The sequence below is a fragment of the Trachemys scripta genome, unplaced genomic scaffold (genome assembly GCF_013100865.1).
Source record: "Trachemys scripta elegans isolate TJP31775 unplaced genomic scaffold, CAS_Tse_1.0 scaffold_30, whole genome shotgun sequence".
NCBI lineage: Eukaryota > Metazoa > Chordata > Testudines > Emydidae > Trachemys > Trachemys scripta.
Genome location: NW_023260516.1, coordinates 564112 through 586626, shown reverse-complemented (window position 1 = coordinate 586626; position 22515 = coordinate 564112). Strand labels below are relative to the sequence as shown.

At 60.3% G+C, this 22515-nt stretch overlaps 1 protein-coding gene and 1 long non-coding RNA gene across 2 annotated transcripts; both read right to left on the bottom strand.

The window, feature by feature from the left end:
• Nucleotides 1-5428: 5428 nt before the first annotated feature.
• On the bottom strand, nt 5429-6495 carry LOC117870512. Its single transcript, XR_004643998.1, has 2 exons — nt 6364-6495; nt 5429-6266 (listed from the first exon to the last, which is right to left on the bottom strand). It is a non-coding gene; the product is annotated as an uncharacterized LOC117870512 (long non-coding RNA).
• A 9191-nt stretch (nt 6496-15686) lies between these two features.
• On the bottom strand, nt 15687-21708 carry LOC117870504 (osteoclast-associated immunoglobulin-like receptor). The gene is made up of 3 exons (XM_034757690.1): nt 21679-21708; nt 17611-17950; nt 15687-16033 (listed from the first exon to the last, which is right to left on the bottom strand). The coding sequence occupies exons 1-3, from the start codon at nt 21706-21708 to the stop codon at nt 15687-15689; spliced, it is 717 nt and encodes a 238-aa protein (XP_034613581.1).
• Between the last annotated feature and the right edge of the window lie 807 nt (nt 21709-22515).

Below are 22515 nucleotides of genomic sequence, written 5' to 3'. Positions count from 1 at the left end.
CGTCACCGTCTGCTGCCACCTGCCTCTCCACTGGGACCTCTGCGAGTCGCTTTCCTGATGCTCCCCCCAGCTCCCAGTGATTTCCGCTTCCGTGGAGGGGGAGGGGGTACCTCCTGCCGTCTCGTCCCCAGGAGCCGCTGTCCTGCTGCAGGTCCGAGCGCTCACACCTGATTCTCACCCATTCCGGCTCTAGTGGTCACTGAACAAAACGCAGGTCGCTCAATGGAGCCGGATCAGCTCTGTCTGCAAACAGGGGGTGGGGGTAGGTTACATAGGGTAACCATATTTCCACAATCAAAAAAGAGGACACGGGGGGGGAGCCCTGCTTTAGCCCTGCCCCGCCCCCATCTACTCCCTCCCACTTCCCACCCCCTGACTGCCCCCCTCAAAACCCCCAATCCCCCCGCTCCTTGTCCCCTGACTGCCCCTCCTGGGACCCCTGCCACTAATTGCCCCCTAGGACCCCACCCCCATCTAAGCCTCCCTGCTTCTTGTCCCCTGACTGCCCCCTCCCAAGAACCCCCCACCCTAACTGCCCCCCCTAGGACCCTACCCCCTACCTATCCCCGACTGCCCCGACCCTTATCCACACCCCCACCCCATATTCACACCCCCGCCCCAGACTGACCCCCGGGACTCCCATGCCCTATCCAACCGCTCCCCGCCCCCTCACAGGACCCGCAGAACTCCCGACCCATCCAACGCCCTCTGCTCCCTGCCTGCCTCAACCCCTCTCCACACCCCTGCCCCATATCCACACCCCCTCCACCAGACAGACCCCCGGGGACTCCCAAGCCCTATCCAAACACTCCCTGCCCCCCGACAGCTCCCCCAGAACCCCTGACCCATCCAATCCCCCCTACTCTCTGTCCCTTGACTGCCCCCTCCAGAAACCCCCTGCCCCATCTCCAGCCCCCTGGCCCCCTTACCCTGCTGCTCAGAACAGCATGTCGGGCCCCGCGCAGAGCTCGACACGTGGCTGCGCTCCCCAGCGCAACACACAACCCAGTCCCTGCCCCCTCCCAGTGCTGCCGGAGCGGGCGCTGGGCAGCAAGGGAGGGGGAGCAGAGGATGGGGAGCAGAGGATGGGGAGCAGGCCAGCCGGCGATCCGAGAATGCAGTGGGGGAGGGCAGTAGCTCTACATTGGCCGGGCTGGACTCCGGCAGCTGATCTGAAGCTGCGGGGGAAGGGCTCTGGCTGCCGGAGCCCCATGCGAGCGGCTGAATTTCCTGCAGCCGCGCCGCGCTCTGCATGGGGGGGAAATCCCGGACATTTGTAGCTATTTACAAATTCCCCCCGGACGCTATTTTTAACCCATAAAGCCGGACATGTCCGGGAAAATCCAGACGAATGGTAACCCTAAGGTTGCAGGGCCGGCTCCAGGCACCAGCTAAGGAAACAGGTGCTTGGGGTGGCCACTACAAAGGGGCGGCAAGCCGTCCGCTATTGGGGCGGCCCGTCCGGGTCTTCGGCGGGAATTCATCCGCGGGTCCCTCAGTCCCTCTCTTCCTCTTTCAGCTGCCGCCGAAGAGGAAGAGAGGGAATGAAGGATCTGCCACCAAACTGCTGCCGAAGAATGGAGCGGTGCGATTGAGCTGCCGCCAAAGTGCCCCCGCTTTTTTTTTCTTTCCCACCGCTTGGGGTGGCAGAAAATCTGGAGCCGGCCCCGGTAGGTTGGATGGTGACTGTAGCTCTTAGGCAGAGCCCACACCACCCGGCAGGGACACCCGCCCCCACCCTCTGTCACTCACCCCCGGGATCCGGTATCTCAGCCCCCTGATTAGCGAGCCCAGTTCAGATGAGGGGCCCCCCTCAGCACAGCCCTGCTGCCCCTCACTCCTGCAATAAGGGGAACAACATTTCACTGCCCCCTTGTCAATACTGAAGTGATTTGCAGCGTTGCCGACTCTCATGATTTTGTCGTGAGTCTCATGAGAAAAAACGGTCACTGACCTTCTCGTAGCTGTTGTGCTTCGAGATGTGTTGTTCACGTCCATTCCCATGTGGTGTCTGCACGCGCACGTGCACGGGAGCTGGAAGATTTTTGCCCTAGCAGCATCCATTGGGTCGACCTGGGCCCCCGCTGGAGTTGCACCTTTGTGGCATTCAATATAGAGCCCTGCCGACCTGCCACCCCCTCAGCGCCTTCTCGCCGGCTGCTCTGACAGCGGGGCAGGAGGGTGGGTTTTGGCTTTGATGAAAAGCCCAGGGAGTCCAAAAGGTCCATTGCGCTGGGGCTGCCATTGGACAGGCCACGGTGTGCTCCATTGCCAGGGAGTGGCATGCCAGGTCGGAGATCGGCGGCCTATCTTAGCAGGCTTTCCCCTTGAAGGAGCCTGGGGAACGACCGATGCCGGTGATCTGTCCCGACTGGGAGGGGAGAACAGTGCCATGAGGCGAAGCAGTTCTTGGGCCGCCAGAAACACCTCCGGTGTCGAAGGGACGTGCAGTTCCACGCGGGCAGGAGTCGGGGCGAGCGTCACCGGTGGGGAAGCACTAGTGTGGCCCGACTCAGGTCTCACAGCGGCAGGCTCCTTAGGCCTAGCAGGGGGAGAATGACCCCTCTCCGGCCTCTTCTTTTGCAGCACCGGAGATTGCGAACGGGGCCTGTGTGCAGCATGTGAAGGGAAGAAGGAGCTGAGGGGGTGGCGGGTCGGCAGGGCTCTATATTGAGCACCATGAAGGCGCAACTCCAGGGGATACCCAGGCCGACCCGACGGATGCTGCTAGGAGAAAATCTCCCGACTCCCGTGCATGTGCGCACACACCGGATTGGAATCGACATGAACAAGCGCTCAAGGAAGAACTGTTGTTCTCCGTAAAGCCCCAGCCCCTGGAGTCAAGCAGAGACGTGATGATTTCAGGCTTCATTCTCAAAGAGAAAGTAAGTTTCCAGCCCTCGTGGCTGTGGAGAAAGTTTCCAGGTGTGACCCCAGTACCCCCTAATGGCTCACAAAGCAGAAGGCCAATAAAAAGAACATCAAATCTGTTATTTTTTTTCATAATCTCAGGATTTTAAAGCCAATCTCATGATTTTTGGTGAGTCTGATTCAGGATTTTAGAACATCTGGAGTTTGCAATACTGGATTTATAACCCAACACCAGCCAAAATGGATCACTTGGGCAGCACAGCTCTGTCTGCCGGATACCGAGGCAGAGTAGGTATGAATACAGTCTGGTCCCAAAGCCTTTTCCTCCCAGCTCATCATCAGCTGTCAGCAGAGAGCTCATTCAGACCTTGCTTACCCATGCAATTAAAGGATGGCGTAGTAATGCATGTGCACAAGGGGGCAGAGTTAAGGCTATTTGAGAAACCTAAACTGTGGCATTTCCTGGTTCTGGAGGGTTTAACTCTGCAGTCTTCCCCAAAATCTGCCAACCTGCCCACCTGTGACGTGCTCCGTGGCACCATGTGAGGAGCGGGTGCGAAGGGGAACACCTGGGTTTGCTGCCCCTTGAGCCATAGCTGAGCGGTGATGATGGGTTTACAGTGTCACGCCTGGTTCTAAGGGGCTTTTCTCAGTCTGTGAATTAAATCCACCAGGTTCAAAAGAAAATCAGAGAAAGAGAAATTCCATCCCGGGCCCCCAACGGGTCACCAGCCAGGAGAGACCCAGGGACCTTCTAATGCCCCCGCAGAGACCCTGCCCCCGAGCTGGAGGAGACACTGTCAGTGGTTATGTGGCCAGGCCCCCAGAGAGGGACGTGACACAGGCTTTGTGTATACGCCATTGGCTAGAGAGCAGGAGAAAGCTGGGGGTCAGGAAGGTTTGACTCTGTTCCGGGCTCTGGCAGGGGAGTGGGGACTAGTGGTTAGAGCCGGGGTGCAGGTGGGGCCAGGACTCCTGGTTTACCATTGCGGTGTCGCCCCTCTGGTGCTCGCACACAGTGCTGGGCTGCATTACAGGTGCATCAGCTGCCCGGCCGAAGGGTCCCAATGAGCCTCCTTCAATCACCCCCTTCATCCCCGGGCACCGACCCCCCATGCTTACCAGCCCCCCGGGAGCCTTCGCCCATGGCCCCCGGAGCAGGAGGGAGACGAACAACAGATTCATTGTGAAGCAGGGTCATTCCCACCCTGGCCTGACCCCCCCACCCCTGCCAGGGGTAGAAGTGGCAGCCCGAGGGCACTGGGGGGTGGTGCTCCCCCCTCGCTCCTCACACCCCCCAACAATCCTGTGTCCCAAGCTCTGATCTTCTGGGGGGGGGAGCTGTCTGTTCGGTTTTTCGCTCCTCTAAATTCTAAGTTCTTCTAACTCCTGACGCTTTGGTTTCTTGGAGTGCTTTTTATCTCTCCTCTATTCTATCTTCTATCAGCTCACCTTGTGCAGTACAGTAACTACTCAACATTCCTAACCATTGGGGAAGCCAGCACCATCGCGTTCTCGGGCATGCCAGGAGCGAGGCTGGTCCTTCACCTCCCATCACCGGGCGCTCAAGGAAGGGTGTGAGAGTGTTAGGTTAAGATACTTATAATAGAAATGTTACCAGCAGGAGTTTGGAATTCTTTTACTGCTTTGCAGTGATAAGTTTCATTGCATTCCTTGTTTTTATGTTAATGGCAATAAAGATTTTATCAATTTGGTATTGTCCTCAGTGTATGCGTTCTTGCGAAGCACCTCGAGAGTCCTCTCCCGATGTAGAACTCTCTGGGTTCTTAAACTCTGTAGTCTGAATTGGACAAGAACCTATAAATCTTCTGGTCGGATGCGATCAGTGGTGAGCCATAACAACTAACCCACCAAATGCAGGTCAACACTCCATACACCCCAACCTACTTCCCTCAAACTCCCGGCTCCCCCAAAACACCCGCCGTGGGGCGGCCCACAAGCGCCAGCAGCTATATCACTCCATGTTGTGTTCATGGAAACGCAATAAAGGGCCCAAAGTGCGCACACACCCCAGCCCCTGCCCCACACTGAACAGGGTTAAACACGGGCCGGGAGCGGGGTCCAGAGCCTGCAGCCTGCTCAGCCCCACGGCAAACCCCCCAGTGACCCCTGGGACCGTCTGTTACAGACACAGCAGAGCAGGAATCAGGGGAGCCGTGGCAGGCGCCGTGTGAAACGAGGGGTTTGGTCCAGCCCCGGCCCCGTTCGCTGGAGCGAGTCTCTAGCTGGAAAATCCCCCGGGTTTGGGCGTCTCCCCGCTGGCGCCGGACGCTAGCGACTGTCCTGGGAGGGGGGGGACAGAGGACCCAGCAGAGCTGGGCTGGAGCTGGTGTTGCCGCGGCTGCTGTTAAAGTCCGACCCCGTTTCCTCCCATTTAGGGGTTCAGCCGGGGGAGGGGCAATGGCATTGGGGTCCCTCTCTCCAGCCACTCTGCTCAGGACGTCTCCACGGAGCAGGGTCCGGACAGCCCGGACGGCCCCGGAGACAGGGGCTGGGAGGTACAACGGTGAAGCGAGTCTCTTTCTTTAAGGCCCCAAAGGATGGTGGGCGGCACAGCCCGTCCCCGCAATATTTTATCCACCAATGAGGCCTTGTTTCCAACACCCCAATTGTGGGTCAGGGATTTCGGCTCCCCCAATTCTCCCGTGTCCCAGGCAGGCCCCAGCCCGGCCCGTGGGTTCTGTCTGGCGGCCACTCGGGTTGGACTAATCCCGTCTTTCTGTCTCACCAATTTTCCCCCCAATGTTCATTCATCCAGGTTCTCATGACGCTGCCTGAACTTCTCACTCACCTTCGTCAGCTGAACCCACCACGAGGGGACATTTGGAGGCTCCGGAATCACAGCCGCCCACTGGCGTGGGGAGATTTGGGGGGCAGGGGAGAAGGAAGCTCTGGGGGTTTGTACAATAGAAATACAGGGTGGGGAGAAAGGGGCAGAGAAAAGGGACTGGGGGACCCCGCTGCAGAGAGAGGAGGGGGACAGACACCTGCGGGGCAGTAAGTGCCATTTTCCAGTGCCAGGGTCAGACGCAGCCTCCCCGCTCCCCACTGACAGCCCCAGGCAGAGACCGGCCCATCAGGGCCAGGAAGTGGGACCCCGACGCCATCCAGGGGCTGCTCTGTGGGGAGCCCGACACGCCCAGCACTGGGGCAGCTCCTCTAGCTGTTATCGCAGGGGCTGGTGCTCGTGGGGCCAGAAGTCAGGGGGTCAATCCTGGGGTGCAGCAGTTGGGTCGGGAGCAGTCTGGGGAGTGGGATTTTTGAGGCAGGGGTGTTTGGGGGCAGGGGAGTTTGTGCTGGTGTCTCAGACCCCCAAGAGGAAGCGGTTCCTCCCCTGGGGAGATTCTCTTCTCTGTATAGCCAGATCCAGGCTCCTGGGGATGCAGAGAGATGATGGGTTAGAGGGGCCCATGTCGCCCTGGGTCCCGCACCTGCGGGGAGCAAGGGGCACAGAAGGGGGGGTCACCTCACCTAGGGCACCTCCCTCGGGCGGCTGTAATAGGCCTTGGCTAGGATCGGCCCCAGGACGAGCAGGACCGCGGCGCCCAGCACCAGGCGGGCGATGTTGGCATTGGTGAAATCCGGGTGCCTTGGGGGGGCTGCTGCGGGGGGAAGGGGAGAGTCACTTGGCAGCTTGGACGAGGAAATCGGCAGCTGGTGCTGCCCTGGGAGTGGAGCCCCCAACCCCCGCCATTCGGCAGGTCTGGCCAGCCCCTCCCTGGGGCCTCCCTGGGGCTGGACCCCTCAGGGGAGGCTGCGTCCTGCTGCCCTGGGGGCTGAGCCTCAGTTTCCCCGGTGAAGGGGGCACCTGGGCAGTTGAACTGACCCCTGAGCCACCCGGCCCCCCTGTAGTCCCCTCTGTCCACCCCCACAGGTACCTCTGCCCCGGCCTGTCTGCTGTGCAGTGAGCCCAGCCCCATGGTATCTCGGCTGCTGACAAACACAGCCAGGCAATGCACGGGGGGGAGGCTGGGACATCACCCGCTGCCCCCCACGTCCCAATGGTGCCCAGGGCCCAGCCAGATGCAGCAGAACATCTATTGGGGGGTGGGTCGGGGATCCCCTGAGAACCCAGTGGGGGGAGGGCAAGGAGAGGGAATTCTGGGTAATGTACACCCCAATTGCCAAGGAGATGTCATGGGGTGTAGGGAAGGGGGTTAGAGCCCCAGCCCCCCCTGTGCCCAGCAGGGCCCAGCACCCCAGATCCTGCCCCGACCCTGGGATCCTCAACAGCTTCCTGGCAGCAACCTACAGGGAAGGAGGCTTTGGGGGAGCTGGGGGCCTAGCAGTGGGGGTGGGGCAGTGGGGCTGTCTCTCCATCCCCCGCATGTCAATGACCTGTGGTATCTGGGCCCCACCCACCAGATTCACTGCCCCGGTCCCAGCCCCTGGGCACCGCGAGCCTGTTTCCAGAGCTAGTACGATGGTGATTCCCCCCCCCAGCACCAGTACCTGGCCCCGTGCTGCCTGGTCGGGTGGGAGTCGGCGCCGCTCCAGGCTGGGTCGGGTCAGTTCCTCCTGCAGGAATAGAACCAGCATCTGTCAGGGCCGGGGGAGGGGATGAAACAGCGACTCATTGATCACCCCACCCCCGACTCAGCATCAATCGTCACTGTCAGTCCCGGGAGGGGGATTTTAGTGGCTGGGAGTGGGGACCCTCCCTTCCCTTGCTGTATCAAACCAGGATGCGCAAATTCCAACAACTCAGATTTGCTCTGAGATCACCAGTGGGGGTTGGGAACCACATGGGATCCATCATTTCGGGTCCAGTTTTCATGTAGACATGAGCTTAATCCATCTTTCTATCCCTCACCAGACGTGCTCCCATCTGTCCACCACCCTACATCCCCATAGACCCACATTCCCACGGACACGTGGCTGTCTGTTTCCACTAGGGCTGCCGACTTTCTAGTCACACAAAACCAAACACCCCTTCCCCGCCCCTTCTCTGAGGCTCCGCCCCCTGCTCACTCAATCCCCGCTCCCCCCGTTGTTCGCTCTTCCCCACCCTCACTCACTTTCACTAGGCTGGGGGAGGGGGCTGTCGTGTGGGAAGGGGTCAGGGCTGTGGACTGGGGGTGCAGACTCTGGGGTGGGGCTGGGGATGAGGAGTTTGGGGTGTGGGAGGGGGCTCTGGGCCTGGGCCGAGGGGTTCAGAATGCAGGACAGGGTGCAGGCTCTGGGATGGGGCCGGGGATGTGGGGTTTGGGGTGGAGGAAGTGGCTCTGGGCTGGGGTGAATCCAATTTTCGGCCCCCCACTACAGAAAGGATGTGGACAAATTGGAGAGAGCCCAGCATAGGGCAACGAAAATGATCAGGGGTTTGGGGCACATGACTTATGAGGAGCGGCTGAGGGGACTGGGATTGTTTAGTCTGCAGAAGAGAAGAGTGAGGGGGGATCTGATAGCTGCTTTCAACTACCTGAAGGGGGGTTCCAAAGAGGATGGAGCTCGGCTGTTCTCAGTGGGGGCAGATGACAGAACAAGGAGTAATGGTCTCAAGTTGCAGTGGGGGAGTTCCAGTTTGGATATTAGGAAACACTATGTCACTAGGAGGGTGGGGAAGCACTGGAATGGGTTCCCTAGGGAGGTGGTAGAATCTCCATCCATAGAGGTTTTTAAGGCCCGGCTTGACAAAGCCCTGGCTGGGATGATGTAGTTGGGGGTTGGTCCTGCTTTGAGCAGAGGGTTGGACTAGAACCTCCTGAGGTCTCTTCCAACCCTCATCTTCTATGATTCTATGAAGGGGTTCGGGTCCCGGCAGCGCTTACCGGGGCTCAAGAAAGCGGCCACCCAGTCCCCGTGGCAGCTCTGTGGGGTGCACGTTGCCTTTGCGCCCGCAGGCTCCGCTCCCCCCAGCTCCCATTGGTCACAGATCCTGGCCCATGGGAGCTGCAGAGCCGGCACTGGGGCGGGCGCAGCGTGTGGAGCTTTGCTGGCCACCCCAGCGCCTGGGGGCCGCAGGGACCCGGCAGTCACTTCCAGGGACTGCGCAGAGCTAGGGCAAGGGGGGAACCTGCCTTCGCCCTGGGCCCCCGCTGTGCCGCTGACCTGACTTTTAACGGCCTGGTCGGCAGGGCCTACTGGAGCTGCCAGGGTCCTTTTCGACCAGGCGTTCCGGTTGAAAACCGGACACCTGGCAACCCTTGATTCCTGGGAGCTACAACCCAAACTGCCTAAAATCCAGAGAACCCCTCTGTACCCATCTGTCTACGTAATGGGGTCTCCCAGTCTGGGAGCCAGGACTCCTGGGTTCTATCCCTAGCCCCAGTTTAGATCGGGAGGGGGCTGGGAGTCAGAGGTGCTGGGTGCTGCACAGACACAGACAAAAGGTGAAGAAGGATGATTATCCCCCATTCTTGCAAGAGGAAATGGGGGCACAGGCAGATTTAGTGACACCCCAAGGTCGCTTGGGGGCAGGGATCCCCCCTCCCTCATCCCCCTAGCTCCAGTGGCTCGGGAACCCCCGAGTGACTCCATCCTCGCTCCCTGGCCAGGCGTTCCCTTTGCTTGGCCCAGGGCTCAGGGCACAACCTGGCTCTGAGGGTGCCATTGGTCCAGAGACATATAAACCCCTCCCCGTGTGTCTCTAACCTGCCCTTAGTGCCCAGCCCCAGGGACAGCGCCAGGGGTAACAGACACCTCACTGTATCCACAGTCTGTTACTCCTGGGGAAATTCTGCACATTTGCGGACACGCTAGGGTTGCCAATGTTGGTCGCATGTATTCCTGGAGATTTTATCACATGACATAATATTTAATTAAAGATTAATCTTTAATTCCTGAAACTCTAGGCCAATCTTGGAGGGTTGGCAACCTTAGGACGTGCATAATTTTTTTTTCTCCACAGAAAATACATTCTGCCCAAGAAGTGCTGCAGTTCTGCCCTTTGACCACCAGAGGCCGCTGTGGCACCAGAGCACCCAGCAGCATGAACAAAGCCCGCTGTTCTGATGCCACAGCGGCCCCTGGTGGGCAAAAGGCAGAACTGCAGCACTACTGGGGCAGAATGGAGGGGGGGAATTCTCTGCCTGCCCAGTGTTGCAGAATTCCCCCAGGAGTAGAAGTTCATCACAGCACCTGCCCACAGAGTGGGGCACCCAGGGCTGCTGGGGGGTCACAGACTGGGGCTCAGCATTGAGTCTGGGGACAGGGGAGGGGGCCTGGAGGAACACATGGGGATGGGGGTTGCGGGGACAGGGGCTGATGTGTCTGACTGAATGGGAGAGGCTTGGGGTCAGCCAGGGTCTGCATGGGGGAGGCTTCCCAGCTCCCTAATAACACCCCCCAAAAAAAAACCCTTCTCCCGCCCACACCCAACACCTTTCAGGTTCACTCCTAGACTCCTTCCCTCTCCCTCAGCTCCTCCATTACCCCTGACTCCCCCAAGCGTTTGCACTGCTTCTGACAGGAGCAGGAAATACAGCATTTTGCAGAATTTAAAACTTTTTGGTGCAGAATTCCCTCAGGAGTATACAGATGTCCAGGCTGGTGGGAAGGGAATTCAGTATTGGGATGGTGCCAGCTGGGCAGCCCCTGGGCCCTGACTCCTCTGTGCATCATCAGAGTGGGGGCAGCCTGGGTGAGCATCCCTCTGTGAAAGGACCCCTGCTCTTCAGCTTCCCCTGGGGGCAGAGATCCCCCCTCCCTAATCTCCAAATCTCCAGCGGCTGTTACTCTCCTTTGGCTGGAGAACCCCCAGTGACTCCATCCCCACTCCCCGGAACGGCATCCCCTCTACTGGGCCCAGGGCTCAGGGCAGAGCCTGGCTCTGAGGGTGCCATTGGTCCAGAGACTCCTTGTGGGTCTGGCTGGGGGTGGGGCTGGGAATGGGGATGCCAAGTCGGACCTCTCACCTGCTACAACAATCCGCACGGAATCACTGGGATATGACCAGTTGGGTGGCTCCGATCTGGAGCGAGATCGGCAGCTGTAGATCCCTCCGTCTTCCTGTCTGGCGCTGGGGATGGTGAATTCACCCCCGTCACCATCAGCATCCACCTCCTGGATTCGGATTCCACCTTTACACAGAAATAACCTCCTGGCCTCGCACCAGCACTGACAGCGGATGGTGATGGTGCGCCCCGGGGCAATCACCCCGCTGGGGCTGACGGAGATGGAGGGTCCGGGCGGAGGGAGCTCTGCATTCACACGCAAACAGGAGTGAGATGGAGACATATAAACCCCTCCCCGTGTATCTCTAACCTGCCCTTAGCACCCAGCCCCAGGGACAGCGCCAGGGCTAACAGACACCTCACTGCATCCACCGTCTGTTACTCCTGGGGCAATTCTGTGCATTTGCGGACACGCTAGGGTTGCCAATGTTGGTCGCATGTATTCCTGGAGATTTTATCACATGACATAATCTTTAATTAAAGATTAATCTTTAATTCCTGAAACTCTAGGCCAATCCTGGAGGGTTGGCAACCTTAGGACGTGCATAATTTGTTTTTTCCCCACAGAAAATACATTCTGCCCCAGAAGTGCTGCAGTTCTGCCCTTTGACCACCAGAGGCTGCTGTGGCACCAGAGCAGCGAGCAGGATGAACACAGCCCGCTGTTCTGATGCCACAGCGGCCCCTGGTGGGCAAAAGGCAGAACTGCAGCACTTCTGGGGCAGAATGGAGGGGGGGAATTCTCTGCCTGCCCAGTGTTGCAGAATTCCCCCAGGAGCAGAAGTTCATCACAGCACCTGCCCACAGAGTGGGGCATCCAGGGCTGCTGGGGGGTCACAGAGTGGGGCTCAGCGTTGAGTCTGAGGATGGGGCCTGCAAAGACCATAGAGATGCGGGAGGAGGCTGCAGAGACCCATGGGGATGGGGGAGGGGGTCTGCAGGGACATATGGCTGGGGATGGGGGTTGCGGGGACAGGGGCTGATGTGCCTGACTGAATGGGAGAGGCTTAGGGTCAGCCAGGGTCTGCATGGAGGAGGCTTCCCAGCTCCCTAATAACACAACACCCCCCCCAAAAAAAAACCTTCTCCTGTCCACACCTTTCAGGTTCACTCCTAGACTCCTTCCCTCTCCCTCAGCTCCTCCATTACCCCTTACTCCCCCAAACCTTTGCCCTGCTTCTGACAGGAGCAGGAAATACAGCATTTTGCAGAATTCCCTCAGGAGTATACAGATGTCCAGGCTGGTGGGAAGTGAATTCAGTATTGGGATGGTGCCGGCTGGGCAGCCCCTGGGCCCCGACTCCTCTGTGCATCATCAGAGTGGGGGCAGCCTGGGGGAGCATCCCTCTGTGAAAGGACCCCTGCTCTTCAGCTTCCCCTGGGGGCAGAGATCCCCCCTTCCTCAGCTCCAAATCTCCAGCGGCTGTTACTCTCCTTTGGCTGGAGAACCCCCAGTGACTCCATCCCCACTCCCCGGAACGGCATTCCCTCTACTGGGCCCATGGCAGAACCTGGCTCTGAGCGTCCCACCAGGGCAAGACCCCCTGACAGTCCGGCTGGGTGTGCGGCTGGGAGTGGGTACATGGAGCTGGGCCCCTCACCTGCTACTACGAGCTCCACGGCGTCACTGGGCTCTGACCAGATGGGCGGGTCCGATGTGGTGCTATATTGGCAGCTGTAGTTCCCGGCGTCTCTCCGGCTCACACTGTGGATGGGAAACTCAGCCATGTCCCCTGCGGGGTCCGTCACATGCCGTGCGTCTGGGTCTCCAGCTTTACTCAGAATGAACCTTGCTCCCGGACACCGACACTCACACCGGATGGTCACGGCTCCCCCCGGGGCGACCCGCCCACTGGGGTGCAGGGAGATGGAGGGTTTGGGGTAGCTGGGCTCTGCAGGCAGGAGGAGACAGGCCGTGAGTCACAGACCCCGGCACGGTCACTGCACCCCGTCCCCACAGCCTGGCCCCAGTGACGCGGCCGATAGAGGGGCCTGCAGGGAGAGAGTCTCCTGGATCCTTTTCTCCTGAATGCAAGACCGAGAGAGCTATGCTAGCGACACAAGAGCAGGGCAACCGCGCGGATCCATCTGCAAGGAGCCCCTGGAGGGGTGGCTGGGGCAGGGCAAGGAGAGGCCGAGGGGACCTAGAGGCCAATTGCGTTTTATCTCCATCAGCTGGGGAAGGAGAAATCAGTTCAGTGGGGAATAATCACAAGTGAATCAGAGTTCGCTGGTGTGATAAATGAAGCGGGGGTGGGTAGCTCCCTTTTATGGACACACAGCCAGCCAGGTAGCTATAAAATACCTCTTAGTAGCTGTTCTCTACTTGCTTTATCTGTAAAGGGTTAAAAAGTCTCATTGCATGCATAGGTAACAGGAAGTGAGTGGACACCTGGCCAAAAGAGCCAATAGGAAGGCTAGAGCTTTTTAAAACAGAGAAAAAACTTCCCCTTTGTCTGTCTGCGGTTGTTCTCCAGAGAGAGGGGGAAAGGCAGCAACTCTGCTGTAAGAAGCTTTGGGCCAGGTATGAAAAATCATCTGAATCATACCTAGAAACTAGGCCTTTGAAACCCCCAGATATGTAAGTAGATCAGGAAATGTCTAGGAAGACGCTATTTGGTTTATCTCTTTTTATATCTTTATGGCATGTGGATTCCTCTGGGCTAACCCCAAATGCTTTTGTTTTTGCTTGTAACCTTTAAGATGGACCTCAAGAAAGCTATTCTGGGTGCTTAATCCTTGGAATTACTCTTTTAAAATCTAGCAATAACCTGAGTTCCCAGATGTATTTTCTTTCTTTTTAAATACAATTTACCATTTTTAAGAACAGGATTGGATTTTTGTGTCCTAAGAGGTAGAGCATGTTTTTAATTAGCTGGTGGCAACATCTGATTTCCTTTGTTTTTCTTTCTCAGCTCAACCCCCAGACGGGGGGTGAAAGGGCTTGAGGGTACCCCACAGGGAGGAATTCCCAAGTGCGCCTTCCTGCGTTCTCAAAGGGTTGTTGTTGTTTTTTCACTTGGGTGGTGGCAGCATCTACCCATCCAAGGTCAGAGAGAAGCTGTGACCTTGGGAGTTGAATACCAGCCTGGAGTGGCCAGTGTTAATTTTTAGAATTCTTGAGGGCCCCACCTTCTGCACTCAAAGTCACTGCCCCTGAGAACAGGCTCCACCCCTCCCCCAGAGCAACCACTGGGGGAAACTGCCCCATAATCTGTGACTCAATAGATTCCCCCCGGCACTGGTACCTGGTCCCGCGCTGCCCGGGTGGGTGGGATTCGGCACCGCTCCAGCCTGGGTCGGGTCGGTTCCCCCTGCAGGAATAGAACCAGCATCCATTGGGGTGGGGGAAAGGGTTGAAATGGTGACTCAGCAATCGTCCCACCCCCACCCCGCAATTCAGCATCGATTGTCAGGGTCATTCTGGGTGGGGGGATGGAGATTTTTGTGGCTGGGGCCAGGGCCGTCTGGGCAGCCCCTGGGCCCCGACTCCTCTGTGCATCCCCAGAGCAGGGGGAGCCTGGGGGAGCATCCCCTGGCAAAACTCCCCTGCTCTGCAGCTCCCCCTGAAGGCAGGGGTCCCCCCTCCCTCAGCCTTGAATCTCCAGTGGCTGCTTCCCGGCCGGATGTCCCCAACTCTGGGCCCGGGGCTCAGGGCAGAGCCTGGCTGTAAGCGTCCCATAAAGTCTGAGCCCCCGAGGGTCTGGCTGGGGGTGGGGCTGGGAGTGGGGACGCCGAGCCGAGCCCCTCACCTGCTACCACCAGCTGCACGGGGTCGCTGGGCTGCGAGGAGACGAAGGGCTCTGATCGGGGCCGGTAGCTGCAGCTGTAGTTGCCTCCGTGCTGCCGGCCCACGGTGGGGATACGGAACTCGGCCCCGTCCCCAGCAGGGTCCATGTGTCGCTGCAGGTCGCCCCCCCCCCATGGCCATTTATGGGCCCAGCTGCCCCAAGAGGAAGCCTCCGGCTGTCCCGTTAGCAGCGGGTTTGTGTCTGAGGCAGAGGCTTCGCTCCCCTCCCAAATCTGTCAGCCGGGGGGAGTCACTGCCCCTGAGAACAGCCTCCATCCCTCCCCCTGGGCAACCTCTGAGGAGAAACTGCCCCATAATCTGTAACTCAATAGATTTCCCCCCACCCCCCGGTACCTGGTCCTGGGCTGCTCGGGTGTGTGGGAGCCGGCGCCTCTCCAGGCTGGGGCGGGTCGGTTCCCCCTGCGGGAATAGAACCAGTGTTCATCGGGGTAGGGGCTGAAACAGTGACTCAGCAATCGCCCCCCCCCCCCATGACTCAGCATTGATCGTCGCCGTCATTCCAGGGGGGGATTTTCGTGGCTGGGGGCCAGTGCTGGCTCAGCGGCCCCTGGGCCCTGACTCCTCCGTGAGTCGCCAGAGCTGGGGCAGCCAAGGGAGCCTCCCCCTGGGGGCAGGGCCGTGTTCCCCTCTCATTTGTTACATCCATGTGTGGAATGAATTTTGTTATGTGCACAGAGAGGTGACGTGTGACGGGGGTGGGGCCGAGGGGTTCAGAGTGTGGGAGGGGGCTCAATGCTGAGGGAGGGGGTTGTGGGGTGGGTGGGTGAGGGCTCCATCTGGGGGTGCGGGCTCTGGGGTGGGGCTGGGGATGAGGGGTTTGGGGTGCAGGCTGCCCCAGGGCTGCGGCGGGGAGAGAGGACTCCCCCCAGCCCTCTCTCGCTGCTGCAGCCCGGGGCTGGGGGAGAGGTGCCTCTGCCTGGCTGTGGCAGCTTAGAGGGAACTTAGGGGCAGGGATCTCCCCTCCCTTGGTCCCAAATCTCCAGAGGCTGCTGCTCCCCCCTGGCTGGGGAACCCCCCCCCAGTGACTCCGTCCCCTCTCCCCGGCTGGGCGTCCCCTCTGCTGGGACCAGGGCTCAGGGCAGAGCCCCTCAGAGTCCGGCTGGATGTGGGGCTGGGAGCAGGGATGCCAAGCTGGGACTCTCACCTGCTACCACCAGCTGCAAGGGGTCACTGGGCTGCGAGGAGACAAAGGGCTCTGATCGGGGCCGGTAGCTGCAGCTGTAGCTCCCTCCGTGCTGCCGGCCCACGGTGGGGATGAGGAACTCGGCCCCGTCCCCAGCAGGGTCCATCTGTCGCTGCAAGTTCAGGTCTCCAGCCTTGTGCAGGAAGAACCTCACGTCCCGGCGCTGCCCCTGACACCGGATGGTGGCGTCTGCCCCTGGGGCGGTGACCGAAGTGAAGCTCAGCGAGATGGAGGGTCTGGGTAAACTGGGATCTGCGCACAGGAGACAGGCTGAGAGAGCCAGACCCGGTCACCCACCCAGCCCCGGCCTCCCTGGCCTACCCCAGTCCTGGGCACATCCAGGGGCCCCCAGGCAGAGATTCTCTCCCACATCCCAGTTTTCCCCCACCCAGAATCCCGACCCTGCGAGCTGGGCTCCCAGTCCCACAGACACCGAGTCGCAGCTCCCTAGTTCTTGGGTCTTTATATGCCCGTGTGTGGCCCCTGCCTCATTCACTGCGTCCGGCCTGCCCTGGACACAGAGCGACTGAGCTGTTCTCTGGGGCAGCGCACGGCCGGAGAGCAGCAGCTGAGCTGACCCCGAGCAAGGCAGGGGCGATGCTGGGGGCGGAGGGCAGCACCAGGAGGGGTCGGCAGGTGTAGCGCAGTCTCCGGTGGCTGACGGCGCTTGCCCACAATCGGTGGGTTTAGGCTGCAGTCTGGGGAGCTCCTGGATTCCCTGTGGCCGCTGAGCTCTCACGTAGCAGCGTCCATGAGCAGAGCTTTCCCCCAGCTGCGCTGGGCTAGGAGACGCCGTCCCATCCTGGCGGCAATGACCTGCCCTCGGGTCACGCTGCTGGCGCCCATTGGCCGAACCGCGCTATGATAGAGCTGGGCAGGAAGCCATCAGCCCTTCACAGACTCCAGCTGGCCTAGACGCTGCAGCGCGGCTCCTCCCCAGCACAGGCTGCCGCGAGGGCACCACGCCCAGCCCCCGCTCCCTGCATCGGCTTCCCGCAGACGAAGTCAAGTCCGAGGTCTCTGCCCTGATCTCCAAGGTGCCCAAGGACTGAGGCCAGCATATTCCTGGCTCCGGCTGCAGGGTGCTGCGAGTGCCAGGTGTGTGGACAAGCTCGAGGACAAGCCGTCCAGGGCACCGGGTGCACACGTGAGCGGATAGTCCTGCCCGGCCACGGCTCCATTGCTATTTTCAGCTCCATCAGACCTAGACCGAGTGCTGCACGCCAGCCCCCAGCTGCAGGGCAGACACCCGACAACAGCCCCCAGCTCTGGGGGAACCCTGGGGTGATAGCTCCCTGCCTCCGGCCCGGCCACAATCAGGGTCAGGCTCATCTGGGCAGGGGACAGAACTTCCTCTGGGGCCGGGCCCAGGCTGCAGAAAGAGCTCCCCCCCAAACCTCCCCACCTCCGGCTCCAAGGCCAGGCGCCCTCCCCCGGCCGGCCTGCTCCGTTATCGACCCGGGGCAGCGCAGCCATTGACCCCCCAAACCGCCCCAGACCAGACCCTCCGCGGTGGGCACAGGCCTCTCCCGGGGAGAGGATGAGAGAGAACAACCTGCCCGTGACAGACAGGGCCACGTCCCTTAATGCTCGACTGGCAGGCGCCCGACACCGCGGTGACCAGGGCAGCGTCAGACCATGTGCAGGGTAGAAGGCTGCTCCCCCCGGCTGGAAACCCCCCAGTGACTCTGTCCTCACTCCCCGGCCAGACGTCCCCGCTGCTGGGCCCAGGGCTCAGGGCAGAGCCTGGCTCTGAGTGGCCCATCAGTGCGAGCCCCCCGGGGATCTAGCTGGGTGTGGGGCAGGAGATGCTGGGCTGGGCCCCTCACCTGCTACAATGACCTGCACGGGGTCGCTGGGCTCTGAGTAGGCAGCTGGGTCTGTTCTATTGCTATAGCGACAGGTGTAGCTGCCACCGTGTTCCCGTTTGGCGCTGGTGATGGGAAATTCAGCCTCAGAGCCAGCAGGGTCTGTGTAATTCAGCGAGTTCCCGTCTCCAGTCTTGTAGAGTTGGATCCTCATGCCCAGGTGCTGATGCCAACACCAGATGGTGACATTTCCCCCCATGGGGATCACCCCACCGGGGCTGACGGAGATGGAGGGTTTGGGGAGGGACCCCTCTGGATTCACAAACAAACAGGCAGTAAGTGGGGGTGACACAAACCGCGTCTGGGGTGAGACACAGGAAGCAGAAAGGTAGGGTTACCATATTCAAACATTTAAAAAAGAGGACACTCCACGGGGCCCCGCCCCAACTCCGCCCCTTCCCCAACCCCATTCCAACCCTTTCCCCAAAGTCCCTGCCCCAACTCTGTCCCCTCCTCTGAGCACCCCGCATTCCCCCTCCTGCTATGATCTTGGTTGAAAGTTGCTAAGTGCTTCCCTGCTCCCCACTCGCCCTGCAGCCCCTGCACACACNCCCTGCCCCTGCAGCCTCTATGCCCCTGCCTGCCCTGCTCCTCCTCGCCCTGCAGCCTCTGTGCCCCCTGCAGCCTCTATGCCCCTGCCTGCCCTGCTCCTCCTCGCCCTGCAGCCTCTGTGCCCCCTGCGCCCCCCTGCCCCTGCAGCCTCTATGCCCCTGCCTGCCCTGCTCCTCCTCGCCCTGCAGCCTCTGTGCCCCCTGCAGCCTCTATGCCCCTGCCTGCCCTGCTCCTCCTCGCCCTGCAGCCTCTGTGCCCCCTGCGCCCCCCTGCCCCTGCAGCCTCTATGCCCCTGCCTGCCCTGCTCCGCCTCGCCCTGCAGCCTCTGCACCCCCACGCCTGCCCCGCCCCAGGCCGAGGGAGAGCTGTGAGCGCCACGTGCAGCCAGACACTGTTCTGCGCTGCTCTGCGGGAGAGGAGGGAGCGGGGGAGGGGGAGGGACTCTGGCTGCTAGAGGCCCCAGTGGCTGCGAGCGGCTTTCAATCAGGCCCAGCCGTCCAATCAGCCGCGCCGCACTCTGCATGAGGGGAAGGGGGAAATCCCGGACATTTCTACCTTATTAGAAATCCCCCCCGGACGGCCATTTAAAGCTGAAAAAGCCGGACATGTCCGGGGAAAGCCAGACGGATGGTAACCCTAAGAAAGGAGATTGCCAGTCTCTGATTCCTTTAGTTCTCCAGGGTGAATTCAGCCCTGCCCCCGCTGCAGTCAGGGGTGACTCCGGATTGACCCCAGGGGGCTGAGATCAGAACCCGGCCCGCACTGCAGTCAGGGGTGACTCCGGATTGACCCCGGGGACTGAGATCAGAATCACCCGCTTCTGTTTTTCTAATGTTGTAGCCGAGCTGCAGCTCTGCTGGAGTTGGGCTGAACGTGGATTATTCTTTAAAATAGTCTAAAAAAACCACATTTACTCCAATTGTCCGGCAATGTGCTGTAGGCACAGGATGCACAGCTTAGAGTGCAGGTGAATTCTCCCTGTGTGGTGCTGTGACAGAAAACCGCTTCGCCAACCCTCTGTCACGCCAGCTCCAATTCGGGGAGGTGAACTGGAGCTGGGGAGATGACCTGGCCCTGACTGGGAAAGCTGGAACGGCTGCTGCCCCATCAGGCTGGGGCTGGATAAAAATCCCAGGGGAAGGAAACTAGGGGGAGCTGGACAGGCTGTGAGCCGCACTAGAGGAAAGGCAGTGAGGGGAAGCAAAGAGAGATAGCAGGCCCCCCTCTCTCCTGCTGGTGGCCTGTAAGAAGGGGACTATGTGTATGGTGGAAAGGTGGTGGGAACCCAACCTGTAAAGAACAGCACCAAGGGAGCACTGCACCAAGGTCTCTGTGTGACTTTCTCAGCCCAGTGGGGACAGGAGCCAGGAGGGCCCTGCAGGGACCCCGTTACAGGTGCCCATCCCTGTAATGAGTGCGGCTAGGTCTCAGTCCCCACCTCTGCGTGTGGAAGGAGGCAGAGGTCTGACAGAATCATCCCTTTGGGGGATCTGTGCCACCCACCCACCTCCCTCGTCCTTAATGTGGAAATTCCCCCAGCTGCCCCATTCCCCACAGATACTCACCTCCCGACACCCCGCTCCGCCTGGCCAGCCAGCAGCCTGGAAAGGAGACGGGTCATTAGAGATCAAATCCCAGAGTGACTGGATCCTACACCCTGGTCTCAGATCCCCCCCATGGGCGCACACCCTGGCTGTCTCCGATACTCACCAAGGAGGAGGACAATGAGAGCAGACGCCATGACAGGGCAGTGGGGGCCCCTCAGCGCTGCCACTAACACCCCAGTGCTGAGCTCCACCGAGTCTGAGGCCCGAGTGTGAGCGGAATGAGGAACTGTGCCGGGGGCTGCAGCCCCAGGAAGCCCCTGATGTGCTCGGCCCCTTTCTTCCCATCAGATGGTTTCTCTGCAAGCTCCAGCCCAAATGTACCGTGGTCAGAGCAAAACCAGCTCCCTGCCACGCCCAGCAAACCACTTCCCCTCCTGCAGCTGTCTGGTCCCCTCCACCCCCCCACCATCACGTCCCAGCCCCACATGGGAGCTGCCTAGTCTGGGGACTAGCTGGGAACGGGGCAATCTCAGACGATGTCAAGAGATTCCCAGGCTACCCTGACCTTTTCCAACAGGCCCGTCTAGCCTCCCTGGAGCAGCACCTCAGAACAGAGGAAGGATCCCCACTCACACACAGAGCCACCCACGGAGAGACCCCCTCCCACGGAGTGGGGCAGAGGTTCCTTCCTGACCAGGCTGGGCCCAGCACCCGCCCTGGAGCATGAGGATGGAGGGACCTGGCCAACCTCCCTCTCAGGTAGTGTCACTGCAGATGCTATTTTTAGCACAGTGGTGTGAGACAGAGACAGGACAGAGGGGTGGAGGGGTTGTGGTTTCCGGCCCCCGTAATGGGACGGGGGACGGATAAATTTAGATTCTGAATTGCTTAAGCAGCAACCGAAAAATGCGTGAAAAGGGGATGTGTGTCCAGAGCCGGCGCTCGCTTGCTGTTTCCGCTACTGCCTGTGAAACTCTGCGTAAACCTGATTCCCCGGCAGCGACCCTATAATATAACCTGGCTCTGGGAGGGGACTGGGGTGTAGTGGTTAGAGCAGGAGGATCCCCCTGCCCATCCCCAGAGCAATCCCATCTCCCCCATGTGTGACACACACTTCTGGTGCAGAGACGGTGGGGCTGTGAGGTGCCCGGGGGCAGGGGGGGTGTTTATGGATCTGTGTTTATTACAAATCTGGAGATTAACAGGATGCAAAATAATATAAAATCTGTCTCGATGCGTCCTCTCCCCCTCCCGGTGCTGAGTCCTCCTAGCCCCCCACATGTGGGTCTGGGTGGGGCAGGGGGACAGCAGCTCGATGGCACAAGGCTGCAGCAGGGGGGAGGGTCCCCCCTTAATCTTCCCTAGAAGCAGAGTTCTCTGGGGCTAGCGATGCAGGGGGATGAGTCTGTTGCCCCCTGGGGGCTGGTGCCCCATGGCTGTGGGGGGCTCTCACTGTGGGGTCCCCAGCACACGTTGATCACAGCGTACACGCTGGGCTGGGTGGGGGCAAGGCCCCCCCGCTTGGCCTGCAGCACCTGGTCATCCAGCGGGAGCCTGGGGCTGGACGGGGAGAGAGAGAGAGAGAGAGAGAGAGAGAGAGAGAGTGTGTGTGTGTGTGTGTGTGTGTGTGTGTGTGTGTGTGTGTGTGTGTGTGTGTGTGTGTGTGTGTGTGTGTGCGCGCACCAACCCCCCCGCCCCCAACACACACACACAGAGCAGGGCCCATCCCCTGCAGCAGGGGGTGACAGGGAAACATACACACCCTACAATCCCAGCTGGCGATCCCATAAGCCCATCCCCATCCCAGCAGCCCATCCCCCACCCCAAACCACTGAGTGTGCCAGGAAAGGGGGGACTGTGAGGGGACAGCTGGGGCCCATGCAGGTCAAGGTTGGGGGTCAGGCCCCATGGGGGAAGAGGGGACACTTACCAGGGTCTGCGGCTCTTTCCATTCGTCCATGGAGGCGTCTGCAGAACAGAGACACCCGCTGAGCTGCACCCCCGGCCGGCCCAGAGCAGAACCCCACACCCAGCTCCGACCCCTCCATCCATCCAGGGGGTCAGGGCCCGGCACAGCCACCCCTCCCCAGCCCCACAGCATGGGCCAAGGTCATTAGCCCCATGTTACAGAGAGAAAAACTGAGGCACAGAGACGGCAGCAGAGTCTAGGGGTTTTTGGCAGGGCGGGAGGGGGGTTTGGAGTCAGAACATCTGGGTTCTCTCCCCAGCTCTGGAGGGTAGTTCAGTCTAGTGGTTAGAACAGGGGGCTGGGAGTCAGGAGTGGATGGGGATTCCCCACAGGTCATTGGCTGGGAAGGTCTGATGGAGAAGTGAAGGGGGGACACACAAAGCCCAAGGCCTGGGGGTGATAATGGGGGGCCCACAGAGGGAGTCTCTGAACTAGAGGGGGAGGGGAGGGTGGCCCCCAGAGAGCTGGTGGGGAGGGAGGCAAGAAGCTCAGCTGACACCTGCTACCTCTGGGACCCTCTCCTTAGTCCCACCCAGCAACAGCCCCATGCGAAAAGAGAAAATCCGGTTCTCTAGCCCGGAGCGACTCTCAGCCAGTGTAAAACAGGAGGGTTTATTGAGCGTTGAACCCAGCACAGGAAACTCTCAGGGCCTCAGGCCTGGCCTCCCTCAGCCCAGCACATCCCAGTCTCTCCTGCATCCAGATGGGCTCTGCCTGCTCCCCATCTCCAGCCCAGACCCCCCTGCTTCCCAGCTGGGCATCTGATATCACCAGCCCCAGGCCCCGCCTCTGTCCATT